The following is a 22,705-nucleotide window of genomic DNA, read 5'->3' on the forward strand; positions in this document are numbered from 1 at the left end:
GAAGAAAAAGAATTTCCCTCAGAATCAAGCAATGTCTTTGATTTTCACTTTGTTACGTAATCCAGTTATGTAACACAACAAGCGGCAAAAACAACTCTCTTGGAAATCACATTTCAAGAAAAAGCAGGGATCTACAGACTATTGTTGCACTTATTGAGACTTTATAGCTAATGATACTGGGGTCTTTTTTTATTTCAACATGAAACCATGCATCTAGAATAAGGCACTTTACTTATATAAGGAGAACCAGGTATCACACATTCAAGATCCTCAATTTTTCATCACAATTTCTGATCAGTCACATTATTTTTTAGTGTTTCCAGTTTTTCTCTCTTTTAAGTAAACTGTGCTATCAAAATATCAAATGTACATCAAAAAATTTAAAACACAGATTCAATGTATCAATTTTTTTCTCTCTCAAAAATAAATTAATTTGCATAAATGACATTATGTTTCAATTACAGACACTCAAAAACACTCAAATACACAAAAATGATGTCATTCCTTCTGCCACAAGTCACACATGGGGATAAAGATTGCCTGCATGGACACCATTGCAAAAATTTGGGAGTTAAAAAAAAATTGTTCTCTTTTGAGACATGGACAGGCATAGCCTTCATCCACCTCTCTTCTGTGGATAAAGGCTAAATATATAAAGTATAGATATGTCAAGTATAAAACTTGTGTGACTTAGGATACTGACCCTGTGGAAGTACATGACTGTTGATGGAGATAATAAAAATAAATTTGTTTGTGAATGAGGCCCACATACCCTGTTGGGCAATGGACAGTTCTAGACACCATTGTAAAAAATAAAATACACCATGAAAGAAATTGGCTATTGTTGGAGAGCATAATTTTGTTTGTGATTGAGGACACCTACCCTGCACGGCGATAGAGAGCTCTGCTGAGGACATGCTGCTGGTGGAGAATTCCCGGTCCTTGTCTTTTTTGGCCGCCTTCTGGGCTTTCCTGCGCTTCTTCTGGCTGGGGTTGTCTCCCCATAGATTGGTACCGCCGTATATGCTTGGAATATTTAGAAGTGCTATACCCTCTAACCTTGGACCGTTGGCTAGATCCAAGGCGTATCCATCACACTGACAAAAAAAAATCAACAAAATTAAGCTTAGATTAATAAAGTCAAATGCACCTAAAAATACCAGCTAGTAGTTTTTTGTACCCTCCAAAAACATCACTGTTTTTTTACAATTACATCTACATGTTGTTTATCATACTTTTGTGCAAAAAATTGTTTTTAATTGAACAATCTGATCATTTGCCTTCTAGCTATTTCAACTGTAACTTTTTATATTAAAGAATAATAGAATTATCATAGCAATAAAATATATGAAATTTAATTCAAATGGGTAAAAAATGTCATTATATACCTCAAAATATCAAAACAAAGTTCAGACTACAAGTAATCTAACGTTATGCTCACCATTATGTCAATCTCTTCGTGGAGATTTTTACATGTGGCTGATAATGTCTCTGAGGTATAAAATTCAAAATACCACATCTTGTTTTTCATTCTGTTAAAAAAAATTAGAAAGAACTTCAAAGTTTAATTACATCTCAAACATCACACGCACACCGACCCAGCATGATTGTTCATGTACGTATCAAATTAAATGCAATCCATCCAAAACATTTAGCCAAAAATAAAACTACATAATTAAGAAAAAAAATTTACCAAGCAAATTATGCAATCCAGATACCAATTAATTTAAACAAAAAAATCCCACCTGCTGTTGAACTTTTCTGGATGTTTTTCTCGCATGAGATGGAATCTATGAGCTATGGAAGCATCCTAAAACCAAGAAAGACAACTCAAAAATTTCGTCTGAACTTCGTCAAAATTTCAAGTAAGGAAAGACAATTCTTCTCAATTCTTAATATGACAGATATTTACAAAGTTTCTGTCCATAAAATACGCAGAATACTTTTATGAGGTGAAAAAGTAAAGAAAAACATGTGAGAAGTCTTGTACGTAAGAAAACAACATCATATCACTTATTGGTGCATGTTGTTTGGGTGGGGTTAAAGTCTCTAAGTAAACAAACTAGTGCAATTGCTGGATGGTCATATGTATTTTTTTTTTTAAATTTGTAGGAAGTATCTTCTTGGATGATTTTAATCAGAATTTTCCTAGAAGTTAATTTTACAATATGCATCTTAAGTAAACCAATTCCTACATATGTATAAACAATTACACAGAAATTTAATACTGTGGTTCAGCCCATTCATGTAATACTTACAACACCAATGGAAAAGTAGTTATTGATGATATTGCATGGAATGGGGTCTCCTTCCTCTTCCTCCTCTCCCTCCTCCGGCTTACTGAACTCAATCTTCCACCTGTCCATCATTATCTTCGCACTCTGTGATACCTTCTGGAGGGTCTTTGTTGGATTTTCACCATCATAACCTAAGATTTGAAAACCATGATAGTTTACCAACTGATAGGCAATAATCAATCATTCATGACTATTTCTAAGAAATAATTCCAGTTAACAGTCCAGATATTTCTGTGTCAATGAAAATAGACTTTTAACAACTCCATACTGCTACTAAATACAATAAAACATCCTCTTTGCAACCTCTTTTATCAACTTTGATGATAACAACTGACAATCCATGTATATGTATTTCAGAAAGCTGACAATATCAATGCCTTTTGCACAAAATACGTATCATATATTACCTCCTCCCCATCGCAGACATCTTGCTAGGTCATTCCCTGTCCCCAGGGGTAGGACAGCTACAGGGGGTCGCTCCACCATGCCAAGTTTGTCCATGGCGTCGATCAGCCAGCCCACCGTTCCATCTCCCCCACACACCAAGATACGGGCACCGGGCACATCTTTGAAGAACTGCAACCTGAAAAAAAAAAAACATTTCAAACTTTTCATCATTTATTGTCATTTTAACTCTCACCGACTTTTCCAAGTTTTTAAAATCAACATGCATTGTCATCAAATCTCCATCAGTACAAGTAATAAATCATTTCATTTTGGTTTTTTGAATAATACAAGATTATCTGTCAATTTTAAGATCTATTACTACCTGTAGCTATTTTAATAAGAAGTAAATGTATAGAGTAACTAACATTCAAATCTGTTAAGATTCCACAATCAATTTCACTTTCCAAAATCAGGAAATCAAACTCTCTTTTAACACAACTGTGTCTGGGAAAATTCAAGATGGAGCATAACTATTTGCGAGTGTACAATGGCGAAAAAAAACATGGGGCGAAAATAACTCTGTACACATTAATATTCCTGCCAAACATACCCTTGAGTTGGCCCGTGCTTGATCATATCATACACTTGGCGTGGATTCAGAAGATACTGGAATTTTCTTATTAATCTGTAGTAGTAAGTAATAAACATATTGATATCAATTATACAAAACAAAACCAGAGAGCAAAACCTAAAAATTCAATAATTATCAAACTCTATAGTTATAGCTAGTTTCTTGATTCTGTGAAAAATGATCTTTTGTGTTAGGAGGTACATACTTGGCTCCCTGTTTTCCCCCACTCTTGGGATTCACAAACACTAGCAGTGGATGAGATCCTGGCACAGGGGTGATTTGAAATGAACTCTGACCCTACAAAACACACCCATAATCAGCAATGGACACAGTATGTTATCAATATCATCAAATTTGACTCGATCAGTGGCACTGGAATCGTTAAAATAATGCAGTTTTGAAAGCAAGATGCTCTGCATATGAAACAATCGTTTTCATGCAATATTGAAACAAAATATTTAAATTTTATGCATGCTGTATACATATGTAAGTGTTAAAAAAATTCCCTCATTCAACTGTTAAAGAAACATCAAAATACATTTAATTATATTTATAATATAATGCTTTTTCTCAGAGAAAAAAATTGGAAAGCTTGATTAACATATAATATATTGGTACATGTATTATGTTAAGTAAATGTCTTTGAATATTAGAAAGAGAATGATACATGTAAGTATTAAGAAACATCATAAACAAGTGAAAAGCTGTCAATGTGACAGCAAACCGGGTTTTCTTTTATGTGAACTGTATCCATAATCCATGTCAACCCTGAATTGATAAACACTACCTACCATATCCAGTGAAATAGAGTACCCTATATGCAATATATTGCAAAAAAACGAAAGCTGGTATTGTCTTCATAAATAGTAAAAAATCAAAATCCTAGCAATATGCAAACCTCTAATATATGTACAATTGATCTGCAAAAGAACAACTTCCTATCTTGAAAACTGTATGAGCTAGGACTTATCCGTACAATGAGGGTACCCTATATGCAATATTTTGCCAAAAAATTACTAAGTTCAAAAGCTGGTATTTTTTCGATAAATTATCAGAAATCAAAATCCTAGCAATATGCACCCCTCTTACTAATATATGAACAATTGATCTGCAAACGAACAACTTCCTATCTTGAAAACTGTAGGAGGAGTTATCCCCACAGTGAGGGTACCCTTTTGGCAGCCACCCGCCTGCCAGCTCACCCACCTGCCATTTTCACTAATTTTCATTAATGATTTCAATAATCAGATTTTTCCGCTGAAAAACCTGGTTAAAAATTGAATTAGCCTTTGTAGTTGATATGGTGCATCTGTATACAGTAAAACACGCTTATAACGAAGACTTATAATGACTTCGCTGTAAGCATCAATTAATAATGTGTTCGCTATAACCGTGTTTTACTGTATATACATCTGTGGCACTCTTGCAACACATGCGCGGATCCAGAAAATTTTTCCAGGGGGGGTCCGAAGGATAATTGTGTTTGCCAGGGGGGGTCCGAGGCATATTTTCGCGATAATTTTACTATGTAAATTTAATAAATTTTCATTTTCCAGGGGGGGGTCGGGACCCCCCCGACACCCCCTCTAGATCCGCGCATGCAACACCATCTCAATCAGATTATGACATCCAACAAGTCATGTGATGAAAATCAACCAACCATTTTAAAAATTATTCACAATTTATTTTCATTCTAAAAGTGTCATTTTCCTCCTGCAAATGCTGCATTACTTTTGCATGTCAGTATATATAGCAAGGGTAAATGCATGTAAAAATCATCAAAGGAGTTAATGTTTGAAACATCTTGCCATCCAGAGTTTTACAGGCATGTCATACAAAGAGTGGATGTATTGAAAAGGTATAAATATATTGGTAACTTGGGGATTTCTATAATTTTTAACTTGAGTGTTCTATGTAACGTAAGCTATTACGAAGAAGTGGGGTTGCAGATTTATATATACTTTATAAAGTGGAAACGAATTTTGTTCACTATAACAGAATATCTTTCAAATAAAAAGTTTCAAATAAATCTAATACTTATACCCATTTTTGAGAGCGTAAAATGGGTTAAATAAGGCATATTCAGGTTTGTTAACAGCCACATGTCAACCATATACTACCTAGCTATATAAGTTAATTACTACTTCACTCATTCTTTTTAATTTCTACCATAACTCTTAAGTACAAAAAATATAACTAAATTCATTCCCATATACGTAATTTAATTTAACTTTATATTGTAAAGCATTGATTGATGCATATTTGGATGGTACATTAAGTCAACTAAATTTTTTCTGAGCCAATCAAATTAATAGTACATTATTAAGCAGTATTATCAAATATTGTAAAAGGAAGTCAGCTAGAGAAAAAGCAAACAAAGGTTCAGTTAGTATAAAGCCAGAGCAGACTCAAGAAAGACAACTGTAAACAAGAGTTAGATTTAATATCAGAGTTCAATGATAGAACTGTGCAATTATTTCACACAAAGCATTCACTTACAACATAAATACTTTGGCTTAATTTCTAAAAATATAAAAAATAACATTTTTTTAAATATCTTTTTCTCTCTCTCTCTATCATCACTAACTTTCCTATATTAAAGTATACACTGTAATACCTAGTATCATGTTGTTTTCATATATCAAATGATAATATGTTAAAATTTAGAATATATGACTTACAATTAAAACACAATAATGATGTACCCACCCCCAGCTTTTTCCAAAAGATGTCGTTTTAAAACACCAAAGCATTGTTTAGAAGAAATGTCAGAATCATTAAATCTGTGTGATTTCTGCTAAAAATGCACGAGGAGACCATACCACATGCTCATTCAGATCAACAGACAACATTAACATGCATGTAAGTACATGTAAACCCAAAATACAATACATTATAAGTAATATAGAAGCAAATAAGTGTTGACCTTCTCCTCTAGAATCAGAGAGCAAAAACAACCAAGTCTTCTCTATAAATCAGCCAAATGTAAGACATGAGACAGATAGGATAAAGTCAAGTTATTTCCCCTTGTAATGATTTTTGTTTTTCAGAAGAACTTTTCCTGTGAATTCCTGTTTTTCAAAATCTCATAGACATTGATTATTTTATATAATATTATGAATAAATGCTATGCTCTCTACAAAAAAGATTCAACTTGGAAGAGAATACTGAAGATGAGAAAATTAAGGTTGTTTTCGCTCTTCCTTTGTTTAAAAATTATATCAAATACAATATAAAAATACAACAGAATTACATGGAGGATATATATATTAATTCCTTGGTGTGAACTCACCGAGCAATCAAAAGTTGCCGAGTCTGCTCGCTGTAGTTCCTTCTTCTCATTTTTTCCTGATCGCGGACCCTGCAATGATTGTTTGTAAAGGGAAATTCTACACAATCTTACTTACTGGATTAAATATTCTGCAATTTTCTTATCAACTGACAATTAAAATACATCTAATACAAAAATATACATATATATATCAAATGTGTGTATGTTGTAAAAATAAACTCCAAATTTACTGAAAAATTCAAAGTTAACATTAATTGGATGAATAATATTAACACTATAGCTGGCATCTACATGATATAAATTAAAACTCATTCTAAAGTTTATCTATCAAAAACTTTATGATTTGCTTGGATTTAAGAACCAGCCAACCCCACAGGAAAGTGTATAGTATTTATTTCATCCTTTGTACATCCATTACTGTGGCTCTTACCAGCACTGCTGGGCAGATGGACGTTGGGGGGAGGGTGTGTTCTCGGAATTCTCCCAAATCACACTCCGGCTTCACTTGTGATGTGCATTTGTTATGTAACTACAAGAAGTTATAAAACTATATTCTATATACGTCAAATAAAATTCATGAAGTTACTACTGTTACCTTGAAATGTTAACAAGTATCAACATAATTTTTAAAATAGGTACTGCTATAATAATGTCTAATGCATCTGATCCAATTTAAATGAGCATACAAAATATAATAATCATGGTTATGAGCTATCACCTACACATAACAGCTAAATATTAGTAAATAAACAACTTGTTAAATAGAAACTCATTAAATAAATGATTTAAAAGAAACAAACTTCAAAGGAACCATCTATATATGTAGTAGAAAAGTATTAAATATTCTTTACACAATTTGACCCTTAACTAAATACAAATTTAATGCTTGTCAATCATTCACAGATGACATATACACTGAGAGAGAGAAAATGGGTACAGCAACTCCAACTCTTGCATTTACTGTGGAATCACCCCCGTTCGTGGGGGACTGATTTTCATGGCTTTCGTGGATTCCCGGTAACTCTTGTCCACGAATTTACATCCCCACATACCATTATACAATCATTAGTTACTAAAATTTTCCCAGTTACACAACCAACTAAATTACTTCCCCACAAGGCAAGAAAAACCTTTGCTACCCATGAACACTGACCCCCACAAATAAAAATGATTCCCCAGTATACTTACAGATATATGACACCATCGACAGTGCACGCCTGTTAACCCGTTGTAGGTCTTGATGGATTTTTTACACTTGTCACACCGCCCCGGACAGTTGCCTTCCACCCAGTGATGGTTCAGTGTCTGCAAAACAGAAACAAGTCAGATCTGAGTCAAAATTCAGACTTTCATCCATTTAGAGGTGGAAGTATATATAAAGCTTGGGACCACAACCTCTCTGTTTTTACATGTATTAAGTTCATTAAGTATTTTTGTCAAATTTTGAACGTGTAAACATTTTTCAATACTTTCAAAAAACCTTAACAGCAATAATGCATGTCTTATTAGATAGATCAATTAAGTTAAAATCAATCAGCTATGTGTAAGGCATGACTAAATATGAATAATTTAAGTCTTAAATGCTCTTCTATCTTTGTTGCTTAATACAGTAAGTAATGATACATTATTATAGTCTTTTAAGCTTTTATGTCTTTCTCTGCTGTTTTGAAAATATTCATTCTCTCTCTCTCTCTCTCTCTCTCTCTCTTTGGTGATGAAATATTTCAATTACTTAATTTTTCATTTTAAATCACAAACATTTCACAGACATTTTCTTTTTTACCTAACTTGCATATGACATTACAAAATTTTTCATCACAATTATCTGGCAGAAATAAAAATCAAATCTTTAATAATCATTATCAAATTGAAATCTTTTATTTATTTATCTGAATCTCCAGGGATTCTTACACAACATATCATAACAAAGAAATAATAAAGAGTCCAAGACACCCTTCACCAATTATGCACAATATTTGCCCAAGGCCTGGGATTGATGCATTCTCTTTTTTTTCTTAATGTAATGGTATGCAATGGGATTTTTAATGCAACCTTTTGAAAACTGAAGTGCATTAAGAAAAAGCTTATATTAAAATTATTGTGTCACTATAGATGTTAGTGAAAATACTCATATCAATGATGATTGAAAGAAAGGGAGAAGAAACTAAAGAAAAGTTCCAAAACCAAGCGATATGTATAGATAACGTGTTCTCTTAAAATTGAAAATCAAATAATGCATTGTACATATCTCATGCTATTAACTACAAAATTGAATAAAACAAAAACAATTGATAATATAATAACTTGGCATGAGGTCTTAAAACTTTTAAAACAAGAAGAACTTCTAAAAATTACTCTAACATGTACTGTAAAATGCTCGTAAATTTATGCACTCAAAATCTGGCTTAGACATCCCCTTTCAACTAATTTGTATTTCTTTTAACAGCATATACATGTAAGGATTAATTTACTTTAATTAGCAGTTAATAAGCACAGCACAATATGCATGAAAACATGATTACAGCTAAACTCTATGGGTTTTGCAGTATTCATTTACTGCAGCAATGCATGGTTAAAATGATTTTTACAATAATTTTACAAAATGATTTAACAATTTCTATAAACTGATCAAAATATGATTTAGTTTTCACAAATTACTTACTCAGAATACTGGTTTTTATTAAAATGCATTTCTTTGCATCTGTGTACATGTATATGAAAAATTAGGTTTTTGTATAATTTTAAATGAATCAAAAGAGTTTGCGAGTGAAAGTCCTTCACCATGAAATTGATAGGGATGCAGTAGACAAAAAATCCAAAGGCATGAAATTGGATATGTTTGATGCTCTGTATTTAATTATGACCTGTTTTATACATATCAATTTTCATCTTAAGTTTACAATTTTGAAGCTTATATTTTTGACTCCAGCACAGAAACTTGTCACAATTAAAGGATTCAAAATCATTTAGTCATTTTATGGTAACTTGCTGTTCCCAATCATGAGATAATTAATCTCAATCTAAAGATATTTCTAGAATTTACAAATGAGTTCAAGACTAAAAAGAAATTCATTTGATCCAAATTTTATCTCTTCAACACTCTAAAAGAATTCCCAATTATTTTTTAGGCTATCCAGTTTAATATATTTCATGTATAAAACTAAACACATACACACACCATCGTTCATATCAATGAGAGTTGTCAATTTATAAACCACTGATTTGTTACTTTTTCATGGCATAGATATATCATGCAAAAGGTACTGTTAACCAATTTTTATTCGCTTGCAAGAAATTTTCATGTGGTTAGCGAGAGCTTCTTCATCGCGAATATTTTTTGCCACAAAACCGGTCCTTGTCATTTCATTGGGTCTGAATAAGGTTAGTTCACTAAAATTAGTCATCGCAAACCAGTTTATCCGAAGTAAATCGCGAAATAAAGACATTACGAATAAAAGTAGGTTTACAGTATTTACATGATAATGAAACAGCAAGGTAACCGGAAAATTCACACTTCAAAAACTTCAATTGACTGTTTCCAAGCATTGGTTTTTAACTACCAGTAACCTCATCCCAAACCACAACATTGATGTGTATATAAATACATTTATATATTTCCACAGAAAGAAACCAAAAGCAAGGCATTCAAGAAGAAAAAATAATATTCTCAACCAAAAATAAAAATGTAATGATAAATGCATTAATCTATGATTTGCTGAACTAGAGCGAGTGAATTTACCTGTGGGCGATCCTGTGGTAACGAAGGAGGTGTAAGTTAATGGCAATATGATCAAGTAGATTCAAAACAAAAGCACAAGGCAAGTACCAGACCAAGGACCAGATATGAGTTGTTTCTTTCTTCTAAATAATTAAAATACCAGTAGGCTTCACTATCATTAACAAAATATATGCACCGCATTTCTGACTTCTTCATCATATCTCATATTATGCTACCAGTAGATTTTATGCATCGGACAGTCACAAAAAAAATTGTATTGAATGAAAAGATTTTCAGAAACGACTCATATGACCTTGAGGGTACTTGCATATGATAAGTAAATTCACTACATGGATTACATGTAGAAAGTGAAGTTATCAACAGAAAATCATATTTTATAATGGAGAAGTCAATAATAGAGATAGCTAGCTGGCACAGAACACTTAAACTGAATGATGTTAGAGAAACACAGTCTAGCTGTTCCAAAAGCACAAAATACATTGCCTTTTGTCTAGCATACATGTACTAGCATACATGCTTGTAATTAAAATAATTAATATTTTGAAAAGAAAAAAAAGTACTAAGTAGTTATGAGTTGTGATTTTAAAATCCTACGGAAAATAAGTACCGTGTGTGAACAGATTTTTAATTTGATGAGAAGGCAGGATGATTGAAAGAACTTGTAACTACATCATTTGTGTTATATGTATGGCATATATCCTTAATGAATAAACATAAAAAGTTTGCATTTAAAATCCATATTCTGTTTTGATAGCTCTCCACCAAGAGGTTAAACAAAGTTTTTCAGTGTTGAATGCATCAAGTAGAAAAAAAAATTCTTCGAATTAAGGGTTACTTATAAAAAGATTTTCTATTAATATGAATATAACACAAATGAGATTCTATGGTAAAACTCCCCTACATAAGTAGCAAGTGCATGGTTGCTAAGATACTTGTATATCCGTGCGATTGGCTGTGTGCCTGTGTCAGTGGCGTGACATACCTGAGGGGTTCTCTTAGATTTGACGTACGTCGTTATACAGCACGCTGGCGCCCTCTGTACACATCTCTCATGCACTGTGTATTTACAGACTGTCAAATAGATAAATTTAAATTAATAGATAAATTAAATAGATAAATTTTCATAGAATACTTGTCTTAATAGGAAAATACAAAAATTCATTAGCTAATTTTCAATCCTCCATCATTTTTTCTTCCTTATAAACAAAATATAAACCACATAAAGCATCTGGTGGACAAGCAGAACACATCCATTTACATGTATGGCAGTTCCAAAGCCCCACCTTTATTTACTTGTAAAGAGCAAAACTGTTCCCAAAACCCAGCCTTTCTTACATGTATTTATTTACCTAAATCCATTACTTACATGTACAACACAGCCCCTGCTTGCCCTCACTTACATGTACAAACAGTTCCTGTTTCCCCTTACTTACATGTACAACACAGCCCCTGCTTGCCCTCACTTACATGTACAACACAGTCCCTGTATCCCCCCTACTTATATGTACAACACAGCCCCTGCTTGCCCTCACTTACATGTACAACACAGTCCCTGTATCCCCCCTACTTATATGTACAACACAGCCCCTGCTTGCCCTCCCTTACATGTACAACACAGCCCCTGCTTGCCCTCACTTACATGTACAAACAGTTCCTGTTTCCCCTTACTTACATGTACAACACAGTCCCTGTTTCCCCTTACTTACATGTACAACACAGTCCCTGTATCCCCCCTACTTACATGTACAACACAGCCCCTGCTTGGCCTCACTTACATGTACAACACAGTCCCTGTTTCCCCCATACTTACATGTACAACACAGTCCCTGTATTCCCCCTACTTACATGTACAACACAGTCCCTGTTTGCCAAGCCCCACCAGGAGGTTGAGACAGAGATTACAGTATGCTGGTTTTAATTTGTAGTTAAAATGCTTTAATCTCCATGTGTGTGTTCCATCATCTTTGACATTCTACAAATAAAAAATTATATCAAAATTTACTGGTATCCTACTAACATAATTTTAACTTTGATGAAAAAATATTTGAATAATTAGTTAAACATAAAAAACTGTTATGGCTAAAATTGATTATTCATACAACAGTAAGAGGAACTGTGCTCCGTATGAAAATAGCACACATACAATAGTCTTGAGAATTAACATAATTATTACAATAATTGCATAAATCAGTTGCAAATTCGAGTGAATGTAAATTATTTTTATCAATTATGAACTCAGAAAGACATTTGTTTTAATTCTTTTTGAAGATGTATTTTTTCTTTTCAAATTTATGTAATTTATGCAGATTTCATGTGATGCAGTTATCTGTATACATGACTATATAAGAGGATCTCAATCTGACCACTGTTAACCAACATGTTTTTATATGTGGGAAAATTCTTGCGAGTTTCAACATGATTTTGTTGTTTCAAAAATTTCTTGCCCCAAACCTGCTCTTTATTTTTTTAAATTCATAACCATTGGCTTAGTTAAAAAACTAATCTTCCTGAACAAGTTAATCACAACTAGGTATATAGCAAAACCAAGTCATTGTGAATTTTACTTGGTTTGACAGTATCTTCCGGTGTGCTTGACTTACGGTGTCGAGGCCCAGCAAGACTAGCAGTGGAATGGTGGTCAGGCCCCCCCTCTTCCACTCCTCCAGTGATACAGTACCGTCAGAGTCATAGTCTATCTCCTTCAACAAGTCTTGTAGAATCTGTAATAACATTAATATTAGGCAAATATAAAATAAAATAGTAAATTTGTGTTCTGCATATTGAAACATATCTTATTTTTAGGGATATATGTCAAGGATCTAGATATCTACATTTAGATAAAATTCGTAAATATATAAAAATGAAACAGATGTGTGTGGTTAATTTTGTAATTTCCATACAACTATGTGGGTGATAAACTGCTGTGCACTGACTTATATATATATATATATATTATCACAAACAACAACGCCCTGCATCGATCAACATGCAGAAAACAGACCATTTCTGTGTCACCAATATCAAGGATACGTAAAGCCATTAAATGCCAAGCTGTTACTAAAATCATAGCAACTGCAAGTCCTTGATTGTTGCTCGATTGATGCTCCAATATCAGTATCTTAACAAGCTGCTCATCATTGCATCACGTGCAACTGAACTTCAGTATCTTAAAATAGCATATCAAAGTGAATTTGAAGTCCCAACTGCAAGTTTTTTTTAACCCTCAATATCTCAAATCCTTTAACCTCAAAGACTCTACACACTTCTGCATGCAGTACCATAAACACAATGTGGGCTTCAATATTTAATAAACCATGCAGTTGATGCATACATGAAAATTTAAAATATATATACATGTACATGTATTGGAAGTCTCTTTGTGCCTTGAGCTTCACTTAAATTGCTTTTTCTACTAAGTTGCTGCAGATTATCAAACATTTCTTGCATTTTTTGTTTCGCTGACTCTGTCTGAATGGATAACTTCGGAAGACATTGTCATTGCATCCTAACACATCTTTTTTTTAAATTAGCCAAAGAAAATGTCCGTAGCACAAATACACGGTCACTCAAAATATGTTTTTCCTTTAATTAGAGCTTACTTTATCCATCATACTCACCAACATATGTTACATCCATAAATGTTTAAACACTATCTATCCAACTGACCATCTTCTACCTGATAAGAACTCAGACTAATTACAGTAGATAATATTTTTTACCAAAAGACCATGATACATGTAATATACTTACAGGTTTTAGTTCACTAACGTCCCAGCCTAAGTTTTCTGCTACCGACATCATTTGATTCACTATACAATCTAGTTCCTGTTGGAAGAAATCGGAGACATATTGCCACAAGTACACTCAATCCATACTGTTCATTTTCAATGCCCCTTACTGGGCCCTTGAAAACCCACACATATAAGGCAGATTAAACACAGCAACAAAATTTTATCATTATAACCCCCCCCCCCCCCCCCCTTTATTTTAAATCCGAAAAATGTAAGCAATAGACAGTAGATTGACTAATTTCTTATTTTTCTTCTAAAAAATATATATTAAAAAAAAAAATTTAATATTCAATAAATTTTATGCTTTGCTGAAATTTTTTAATGAATTTATTACTTAGGAGTTAAAGACCAATATTAGTATTAATATATTAAATGAAATAAATGTTTACATATTGCAAGGTAAGAAGTATGAAATAATAATAATCATAAAAAAAAATACATGAATTTAAAAATAATCACAATCATCCGGATGTTTAGCAAATGAGGTTCATACTTACACTAGCATCTAGTAAGCCATTGCCATCTGTATCGTACAACCTAAACATGACTGCAAAGTAGAAACAGTAAGCTTGTTAGATTTATTCATTTTACCAAAGATTAAATTTCTTTTACATTATTTATTCAAATAAAATAACTGTAAATTCCTTATTTCATGCGAGTACTTAATTGCGCGATTCTGCCGTTTTGTATCAAATCGTGAGAAACTATATTACCGTAAACGCGATGACCAACTTTTGTTATTAAATTCTATATTTGAAAACTGTCTGAAAAATAAAAGCAAGACTTTAAAATTCTTGCGATTTTATGCAGAAATTAATTTCTCTCGTTTAATCAGGAATATACAGTATATTAATTTGAAGTTAACAAAATATCAATTATACATAGAATACATTATAGCAAAAAATTCCTAGATAAACATTATATTTACATGTAGTTCATTTTCAGTTCATGTGAACTAGATTTACATACAGATGTACTAAGACAAGGCAGAAAGTTGAGAGGTATATGAAATTATAGTATCTATACTGTAATTGTTAATTATCACAGGAAAGAAATCAGATCCCTGTACATAAAATGTAATTACATTTTAGAACTTGATAAACAGAGAGAACTAATGACAATAATATATAAACGGGCATTCAATTCCTCTTTAATCAAACTGAAAAATCTCTCTTCACACATCACACAAACCAATCCCCTAGAACGCACATTGATTAACCCTTATTGAAAGTGTTCTTATTAAACTGCTATAAATCTTGGCCCGTGAAATTATTTTCTCACAGACAACCCGTATGTTTGACATCATTTTGAATTGCCTTGCCGTTGAGTAACCTCCCAAAGTCTCAAAATAAACTTGACTAATAACAGTGTTAGAGCAAGCCGATCAATAGACTGGGGGACTGTGATGATGTCATCACTATTTTGAATGACTCAGTGACCCCGCGTGTCTGTCATTCATTCCTTTACGTATAAAATTATCATTAATTTTAACGGCATGATGACGTCAAATAGCTGGTTGCTATCAAAAATAAAACTCAATGTGGGTAAAAGCATTAATTGTCTTAATTATACTAAGGCAAATATGCCTTTTAATCATATTAGGTTCCGCCCTCACCTTTATAAGAATGATGGTAGATTAGCTTACTATTATTAGAAAGGCATAATTCGATCTATCTACAGAATTTTCATACTTAATGACCATATAATAAGTTTTAGCCACAACCCCACCCAGATTCTTATGGTTTAAACATATTCATTAATTTTACAAATATGTCTCATGTTGTATATATTTAACCATCTTCATCTCATAAAGTATTGTACACCTTATTTTCGCTCTGTAATTTTTGCCCTTCTACATGCATTGGCAAACAGTTTTGTTTAAGGTGCCTCACTACACCTTGAAATAGTTTCTCATATCAGCAAAAAATTACTTGATTATGATAGAAAGCATGATGGATAAGAAGTATATTTATTAAATAGGCGAAAAAATGTGCAATTTTAGATAAAAATGGTATTTTCAAAAATTTCATTCAGTAAGCATAAACAAAAGCCCCAGGTGGATTCGAACTCATGACCTGCGGTTCACAAGCCTCATACTTTAACCACTGAGCTATGACGATACACATCTGAATCGATTGATACAGTTAGTTTAACAAAACATTTAAATCGCCATCTTGTGACGTAGTGTCTTAAAAAGTATAAGTCTCAGTGTAGTGAAGTACCTTAAGAGAGATGATTTGAGACGAAGGAATTTACACAGTCAAAAATTCCCCCACTGACAACTAAGGCGAAAGGGGTGAAAAAAAAAAAGGGAGGGGCAAATATTTCACTGTATACAGTATATGTATAAATGATTTTGTTGATTTCCTTTGATTTACCTTATTCCTTATTGATAAAGCTAATTAATTAATTTAGAAAACACTCAACAGATTTCTTTGCAGACCTTCATCAGGTCCTAGCTCTCTCAAATACAATTTGACATATTATCAATACGGTACATATATATATATTATTCGATTTTCCATTTAAACTGTTGATCTGATGTTTTCAATTCCCATTACATAATTATCAAATAAGCAGAATCAAAAGAAAAACTGTTAAACAAAATGTAAACATACAACTGTTCCATTGATGGAATAAGGATTGAGTTACACAAAGAGAACACTTGATAACAATCTGTGCTAAATGTTTATGTACATAGGCTGTTGTTCATATTATATAATCCTACCCTTTGGGTGTATCATCATATTTCTGATGTCAGAGAAAGATAAATTTTGTTGTATGTAGCATAAAGCGGATTCTATCATATTCAACAAAGACGTCTTAACAATTAATGCATGGTGCATTTGTTTTCATTTTATCAATTATGAATTGCAGCGTCCATTTGAATAAGTTCTGCTAATGGTACATAATTTAAAAAATACACATGACCAATTTATGTAAAAAGGCAGCAGCAGTAAATATAGTATGGCATTTTTATAAAAAAAAAATCATGGTAAAAGTGAAATCATATATAGCTTGCAATTATCATGGCATAGTTTGCTGTAAATCTGAACATTGTCCATAAACTCTGAACACAAAAAAACTGGGTTCTTCCTCTTACCCAATGCAACCTAGTGTACAAAATTTTGCCTACAGTGTGTGGCCAAACAGACAGATCCACAAAACCATTATTTAATATTTCTGTCTAAAGATGGACACAAAATTTTATATCATAGTAAAGTAATTGGTAGTTTGTTGTACTTTTTAAAAAAATAACTCTGAGCCAAATCAAAATAAAGTTTTCCTGTAGCTTTACTATCAGGCAAAGGTACTGCATACATAAAAGTACCAGTGAAGCCCAGTATGCCCATGAAATTTAAAACCTGTGCCCATGTTGACAATACGCAGTCCCCACTCACATTCTAGTTTGTCCTCCGGCCTCCCTGCTTCTAGTAGAGACAGAAAACAGACCAGGTCCTTCAGATAGATGTGGCCTGTTCGGATATCGCTGCTGCCGGAGCGTTTCTGCACCGACTTTAGCTCTACAGGGTTGACCCGAGGTAACGAGGAATTGGACTGAGGTATCCATGGATCTAAAGAATCTAATGAGTGACCTGCAAGGAACAAAGGAGCAAAAAAGATCAATCTTAAATCTGTAATGAAAAAAAATGTAAGTACATATACAATGGATGAACTCAACATGATGACAGAGCAATGGCATCCATGGAAACTTATACAGACATTTCTTTTCATTCAGCAAGATTTCCAGTTTATATTTATCTATTACATCAAAAGATCATGTCTGACTATAGCCTAAAATATTTAGAGAGTATAAAATAAAATATTATCAAGTGCAAAACAATCCAAAAATTACATGGTGTTCAACATAAATTTTTAAGTGGTGATTTGATTGAATGCATGGTGTCTTGTTCCGCATTCAATTAATAGTTTGGGGTTGTTCATTGCAAATATCACTAATTTATACACATTTGAACAATAAATGCTTGGAACATAAAAAGCATGCTATATTATGGAAGTGGTTATTGTACAATTTATAAAAGTGTAGCCACAGATTCTGAACATGATATAAATGACTGTATACAGGGTTATTTCTGCCCTGCCTTTTTTGCCCTTCTTCACTTGCAATTGGTATGCCCCATCTTGATTTTGTCCAGACAATGTAATATAAGATACATACATTTTCTAAATAACACAGTAATTTAAGAATTGATTTGAATTTGCCCAGTTTACTATTTGCCTAATGACAAGGAGGGTAAAGGGGGCAAAAATAAAATGGGGGCGAATATTTCCTGCTTGAATATGTACAGTACATTTGCTTTAGAAACAGAAATGTTTCAGGGAACAAATCTCATTGATTTGCTAGAAAAAAATATGGTTTTGTCTGAATTAAGTTTTGTTTTATATAATCAATATACCGGTATAACTATATTGAAGATATTTTGCTGGCAATTTAATAAAGTTGAAAATTAAATGTTATAAATGGAAAAAATAATATTTATTTTGGATTTTATAGTACAGTTGAACTTCAATATCTCGAACACCAATATCTCAAACACAATGGATTTGCCGTAAAAGTTTGTAAGTCCCAACCACTTATTTTTTCAGTGTTTTACTCTCAATATCACGAATACTCAGATATCTTGAGGTTTTTAAACAGTCCCATCTAGTTTGTGATAACAAAGTTTGACTGTATTTGGTACTATTAGGGGAGTGGTTTTTGTGATTGGTGGACTGGTTACCGTTATGATTGGAGTGTATACTGTGACTGGATTTCTTGGAGGATGAGCGTGAGTGAGTGGAGGCGTCCAGCTGGCTGTCATCTCGAGCCATCAAGGACTTCTCCAGGCCGGGGTTTGTTGTCATAGCAACAGATGTGTGAGTTGAAACAGAGGCAGAGCCTGAAATCAGTCAAACTCAATATTAGCTATATTATTTATTGAATTAATGCCTGATAACTACTCTGAATATAAACTAACTACGACACTTACAAATCAATTCAAAAAATAAGATGAAATGCAAGTAATGGTTCATTAAAATAATAGTTGCATGTATATATATATATCATAATAAATTATATCAAGATCTAATATAATTCATGTTTCTATGTACATGTATATCAAAATAGTATAAGTATATGCAAATTATCTTATATTTAAAAAACTATTTTACACAATTATTGAGTACCTTTTAACTAGTTGATTAACAATCAATTCATTGACACTGAAGAAAATTTTCAGAAAACTGTAGATGAAAATTATTTCCTCAATAGATTTTTGAGTGTTTTGGAGAGTACCGGGTATATGAAAATGATCAATTAGGAATTCTTCAAGTTCAATAAATAATACTCTTTTGGAAGATCAAATTGCATTCATGTAGCTTAATTGAATTTTTTTCTTCAAACTTTGCTGCTATGTATGTATTTGAATATAATGTGAAAACTTTAATTAAATCTAGATAATTTCTTATGAAAATTTTTCCATAATTCTCCAATACACTATAATTTAGCTAATCTGCAAAATTAGGAGAGATATATACAAAATGTATAGAAATATAGTGTTGTAAAGGATATTAATTACAATATCAATATTTTCAATTAAATTTGAATTTATTTTAATATACATTGTAGTCTCACTCCAATAATGATTAGTATTACCCTAGTTCTCAAATTAAATTATTATTGAAATAAATAAGGCAGCTTCACATATTTAGAGAATTTAGATAATGAAGTAATTTAGAAAAAGAGAATATTTATCAATTTGTAAATTGCTCAAAATTGAAGCAAAAGAGCTAGAATACCATTCTTATGTGAAAAATGTAACAGCATCAATATTGAATGCCACTAATAAAAAATAATTAATACACCATTATTTCCAAGTTTTATCAGAGACTTTCTTAGAATTGGTGACCACCATATCTCAAGTTGAAATGTGCCATAAACTAATAAACGCCTTCTTATTGCATCGGCCTAATCCAATAACGGCTTCCCAATGAGGCAAAAACTTGGCAAAGAAAAGCATTGGAGAGTGACCAGAATGTATTGTCCCGCATTTAGTTATCTCTTCATGCAAATGTTCCATACATCTATTGACTCCCATAATCTAGTTGCAATCAAGTACAACGCAAATAGAATTAGACTTTCTATTTTCCGCCAAAGATGCTTCCAGAATTAAGTTTATGAAAATGTCAAAGGTGAAATCAGCCGATTCAGTGGTGCACCAATTCCTCAGAGTGCTTTCCAAGCCGTCGCAGGCTCCCAAATGTCACTGGAGCAATTGTGATTGCCCTAAAAACCCGAAAGCCGCAAACTGCGCCCCAAGCGCTGATGGGAATGTCACAAGACATCAGACCCTACATCATCCCATGTTATACATCAAACAGTTTTTCATCAAATCTATTCACACACAAAAAGCAAATGACACAAATCAAGGCAAGTGAAGACCCAGAGAAGGGAGGGCGAAAAAAAAAAAAATAAAGACGAAAAAAAAAAAATCAGACTGTCGACTGAAGAGACGGGGAAATGATTGACTTCTTGGGCTTATGTTCTTATCCAGACACATTGTCCCTGCTGTACAATCACAATTCATCTCACAGACATATTGGTAGGGTGATTTGTGTTAGAATATCAAGACAGATTAGGTGATGCTGAATTACAGCAAGCAATCACACAAGGCTACCACAACACCAAATAGTTTCCCCGTTTTATCTGTGAATTACGTGATCTGTGAATTACGTGAGCGAGCACACAGATTTACAAATGATTTGGTGGCCTTTATGCTGAAAGGACATCATGATAATTCCAAAATGCTATCTATGATTTTATAAACATATACATATTTTTCCTTGTCATGACTGTCCATAATGATGTTACTAAAAATAATTTGCCTGTGTCGTAAATGAACAATCATTTTGTTCAAACTCACTTGCATGTTAAAGAACTATATATGATTAGAGTTAAATTTGGCCCCCATAATTCGCCATTTTTTAAGTGCTTCGGGTACAATAAAATGTTAACTAATTTTTTATAAGAGTTGATATTAAATATATTTTTTATCTATTTATTTGATTTATTTGCACTCACTGGCAGTATATGACGTCAGAAGTGACGCCATTTCTATAATTCAATCAAAATCAGCCAAAAATTGACATTTTTCTTATCTATTTACGAATGGGAAATATAGAGGGCATGCTTGAACAAGGAAAAAAATTTTGTCACTCTTTAGTCTTGGCTAAATACATCTCTGATTGAAATATTTTATTTGTTCAAGAATGCGCTCTATGTTTTCGGAAGGAAAAACTGCTTGAAAACAAGCTGTTTTACGCTAAAAATGCAAAAATGGCGGGAAAAGGTTGTCTTTACGATGTCATATTCCTAAATTGTGTGCACTTGAACCAAAATGAATATTATGCAAACACATCACATACATATCTGTACTAATAAAACAAAGAATGATAGTAAAATGATGATGTTCATTTTAGGGGGCCATTTTAGGCCCATATCATATATACTCCTTTGTTTTAAGCATTTGAAGAAAGGTGAAAAAAGTTCAAGGCACACAAACACACACATGTTCATTACTCACTAGATGTAATTCAATTTAAAATTCATAGATGTACTTCATCATCACTTTTACCTTAACAGGTTTTAGGCATTTGGAAAAGGTGAATTGAAAAAAAAAATTTCAAAAGATGTTTCAAGTTAATTGTTCCAATAATTAAAAAAGATTTCTTAAACGTAATCTAATTGATCCCAAAATATATAAATATCATCAATTTACAAATTTGTACACAATACCAAAACTGTTAATATTGTAATCCACTACCTTCTGGGGAAGGGTGAATATATAATTCTTTAAATCTTAAATAAAAAATTCATTTCCAAATTAAGGTAGACCTATACTCGGCACTAAATGGGCTCAATCATTAAAAGCTTAGCTTTAAATGATAAATATACATTCTAGCAATACATATACAAAAGAAAATATGTATGTTTACATGCTAGTTTGTTTGTTATCACCTCTCAGACGGGTGTACCCCCTTGCGAAAATTATTGACAATTATGAAATTTGCCAGACGTCCGTTTTTCCTAAAAATAATTACCAATTTTGGGAAAATTAGAACTGAACATACAAAATATAGTATAAATATTTATTTAAGCCATATCTCATCAATAATTTTGCGCAAATTTTTGTAAGTAAGTACGCTTTATGGACCTGATGTATCAAAATAGAATACAAAAAATGCAATGCTAGTATCGCGTTTGGTAATTTTTTTACTATTTTATGGACTCAAACTTAAATTCATGGTGTTTATTCTATAGATTGACATCTTAGAAAAAAGATTTTGTAAATTAAATGATATGTTGACGGATTACTTTTCACGCTATAAGATCTAAACCAAGTAGTCCCTGACGAAAAAATCCGTAAAAATCACATTTTGCTACAGTTTTCTGCCTATATCTGTCAACAATGTTAGATGTCATTTAAACATTAATTAATTGACGATTGATTAAAATCGAAATAGCTTCTGTCTCTAAATTTAAACCGGTTTTAGTAAAAGAAAAAGAAA

At 32.4% G+C, this 22,705-nt stretch overlaps 1 protein-coding gene across 12 annotated transcripts in view; it reads right to left on the reverse strand.

The window, feature by feature from the left end:
- The window catches only part of LOC105347404 (diacylglycerol kinase beta), a 55,225-nt gene that overhangs the window by 8,338 nt on the left and 24,182 nt on the right, over positions 1-22,705 (reverse strand). For 8 of the 12 annotated variants that reach the window (XM_066084128.1, XM_066084130.1, XM_066084131.1 and 5 more), the window contains 19 exons: positions 18,880-19,038; positions 17,539-17,733; positions 14,635-14,684; positions 14,097-14,171; positions 12,947-13,066; positions 12,192-12,318; positions 11,329-11,417; positions 10,347-10,358; positions 7,796-7,912; positions 7,038-7,136; positions 6,608-6,676; positions 5,815-5,838; positions 3,521-3,612; positions 3,295-3,369; positions 2,705-2,880; positions 2,259-2,428; positions 1,746-1,810; positions 1,442-1,532; positions 884-1,097 (listed from right to left, as the gene is read on the reverse strand). In XM_066084128.1, coding sequence (XP_065940200.1) covers positions 884-1,097; positions 1,442-1,532; positions 1,746-1,810; positions 2,259-2,428; positions 2,705-2,880; positions 3,295-3,369; positions 3,521-3,612; positions 5,815-5,838; positions 6,608-6,676; positions 7,038-7,136; positions 7,796-7,912; positions 10,347-10,358; positions 11,329-11,417; positions 12,192-12,318; positions 12,947-13,066; positions 14,097-14,171; positions 14,635-14,684; positions 17,539-17,733; positions 18,880-19,038 — 2,019 coding nt within the window. The remainder of the gene's footprint in view (positions 1-883; positions 1,098-1,441; positions 1,533-1,745; positions 1,811-2,258; positions 2,429-2,704; positions 2,881-3,294; positions 3,370-3,520; positions 3,613-5,814; positions 5,839-6,607; positions 6,677-7,037; positions 7,137-7,795; positions 7,913-10,346; positions 10,359-11,328; positions 11,418-12,191; positions 12,319-12,946; positions 13,067-14,096; positions 14,172-14,634; positions 14,685-17,538; positions 17,734-18,879; positions 19,039-22,705) is intronic. The other 4 variants (XM_066084132.1, XM_066084125.1, XM_066084126.1 and 1 more) reach the window with 3 other exon arrangements.

The sequence above is a fragment of the Magallana gigas genome, chromosome 5, assembly GCF_963853765.1.
Source record: "Magallana gigas chromosome 5, xbMagGiga1.1, whole genome shotgun sequence".
In the NCBI taxonomy this organism is placed as follows: Eukaryota; Metazoa; Mollusca; class Bivalvia; order Ostreida; family Ostreidae; genus Magallana; species Magallana gigas.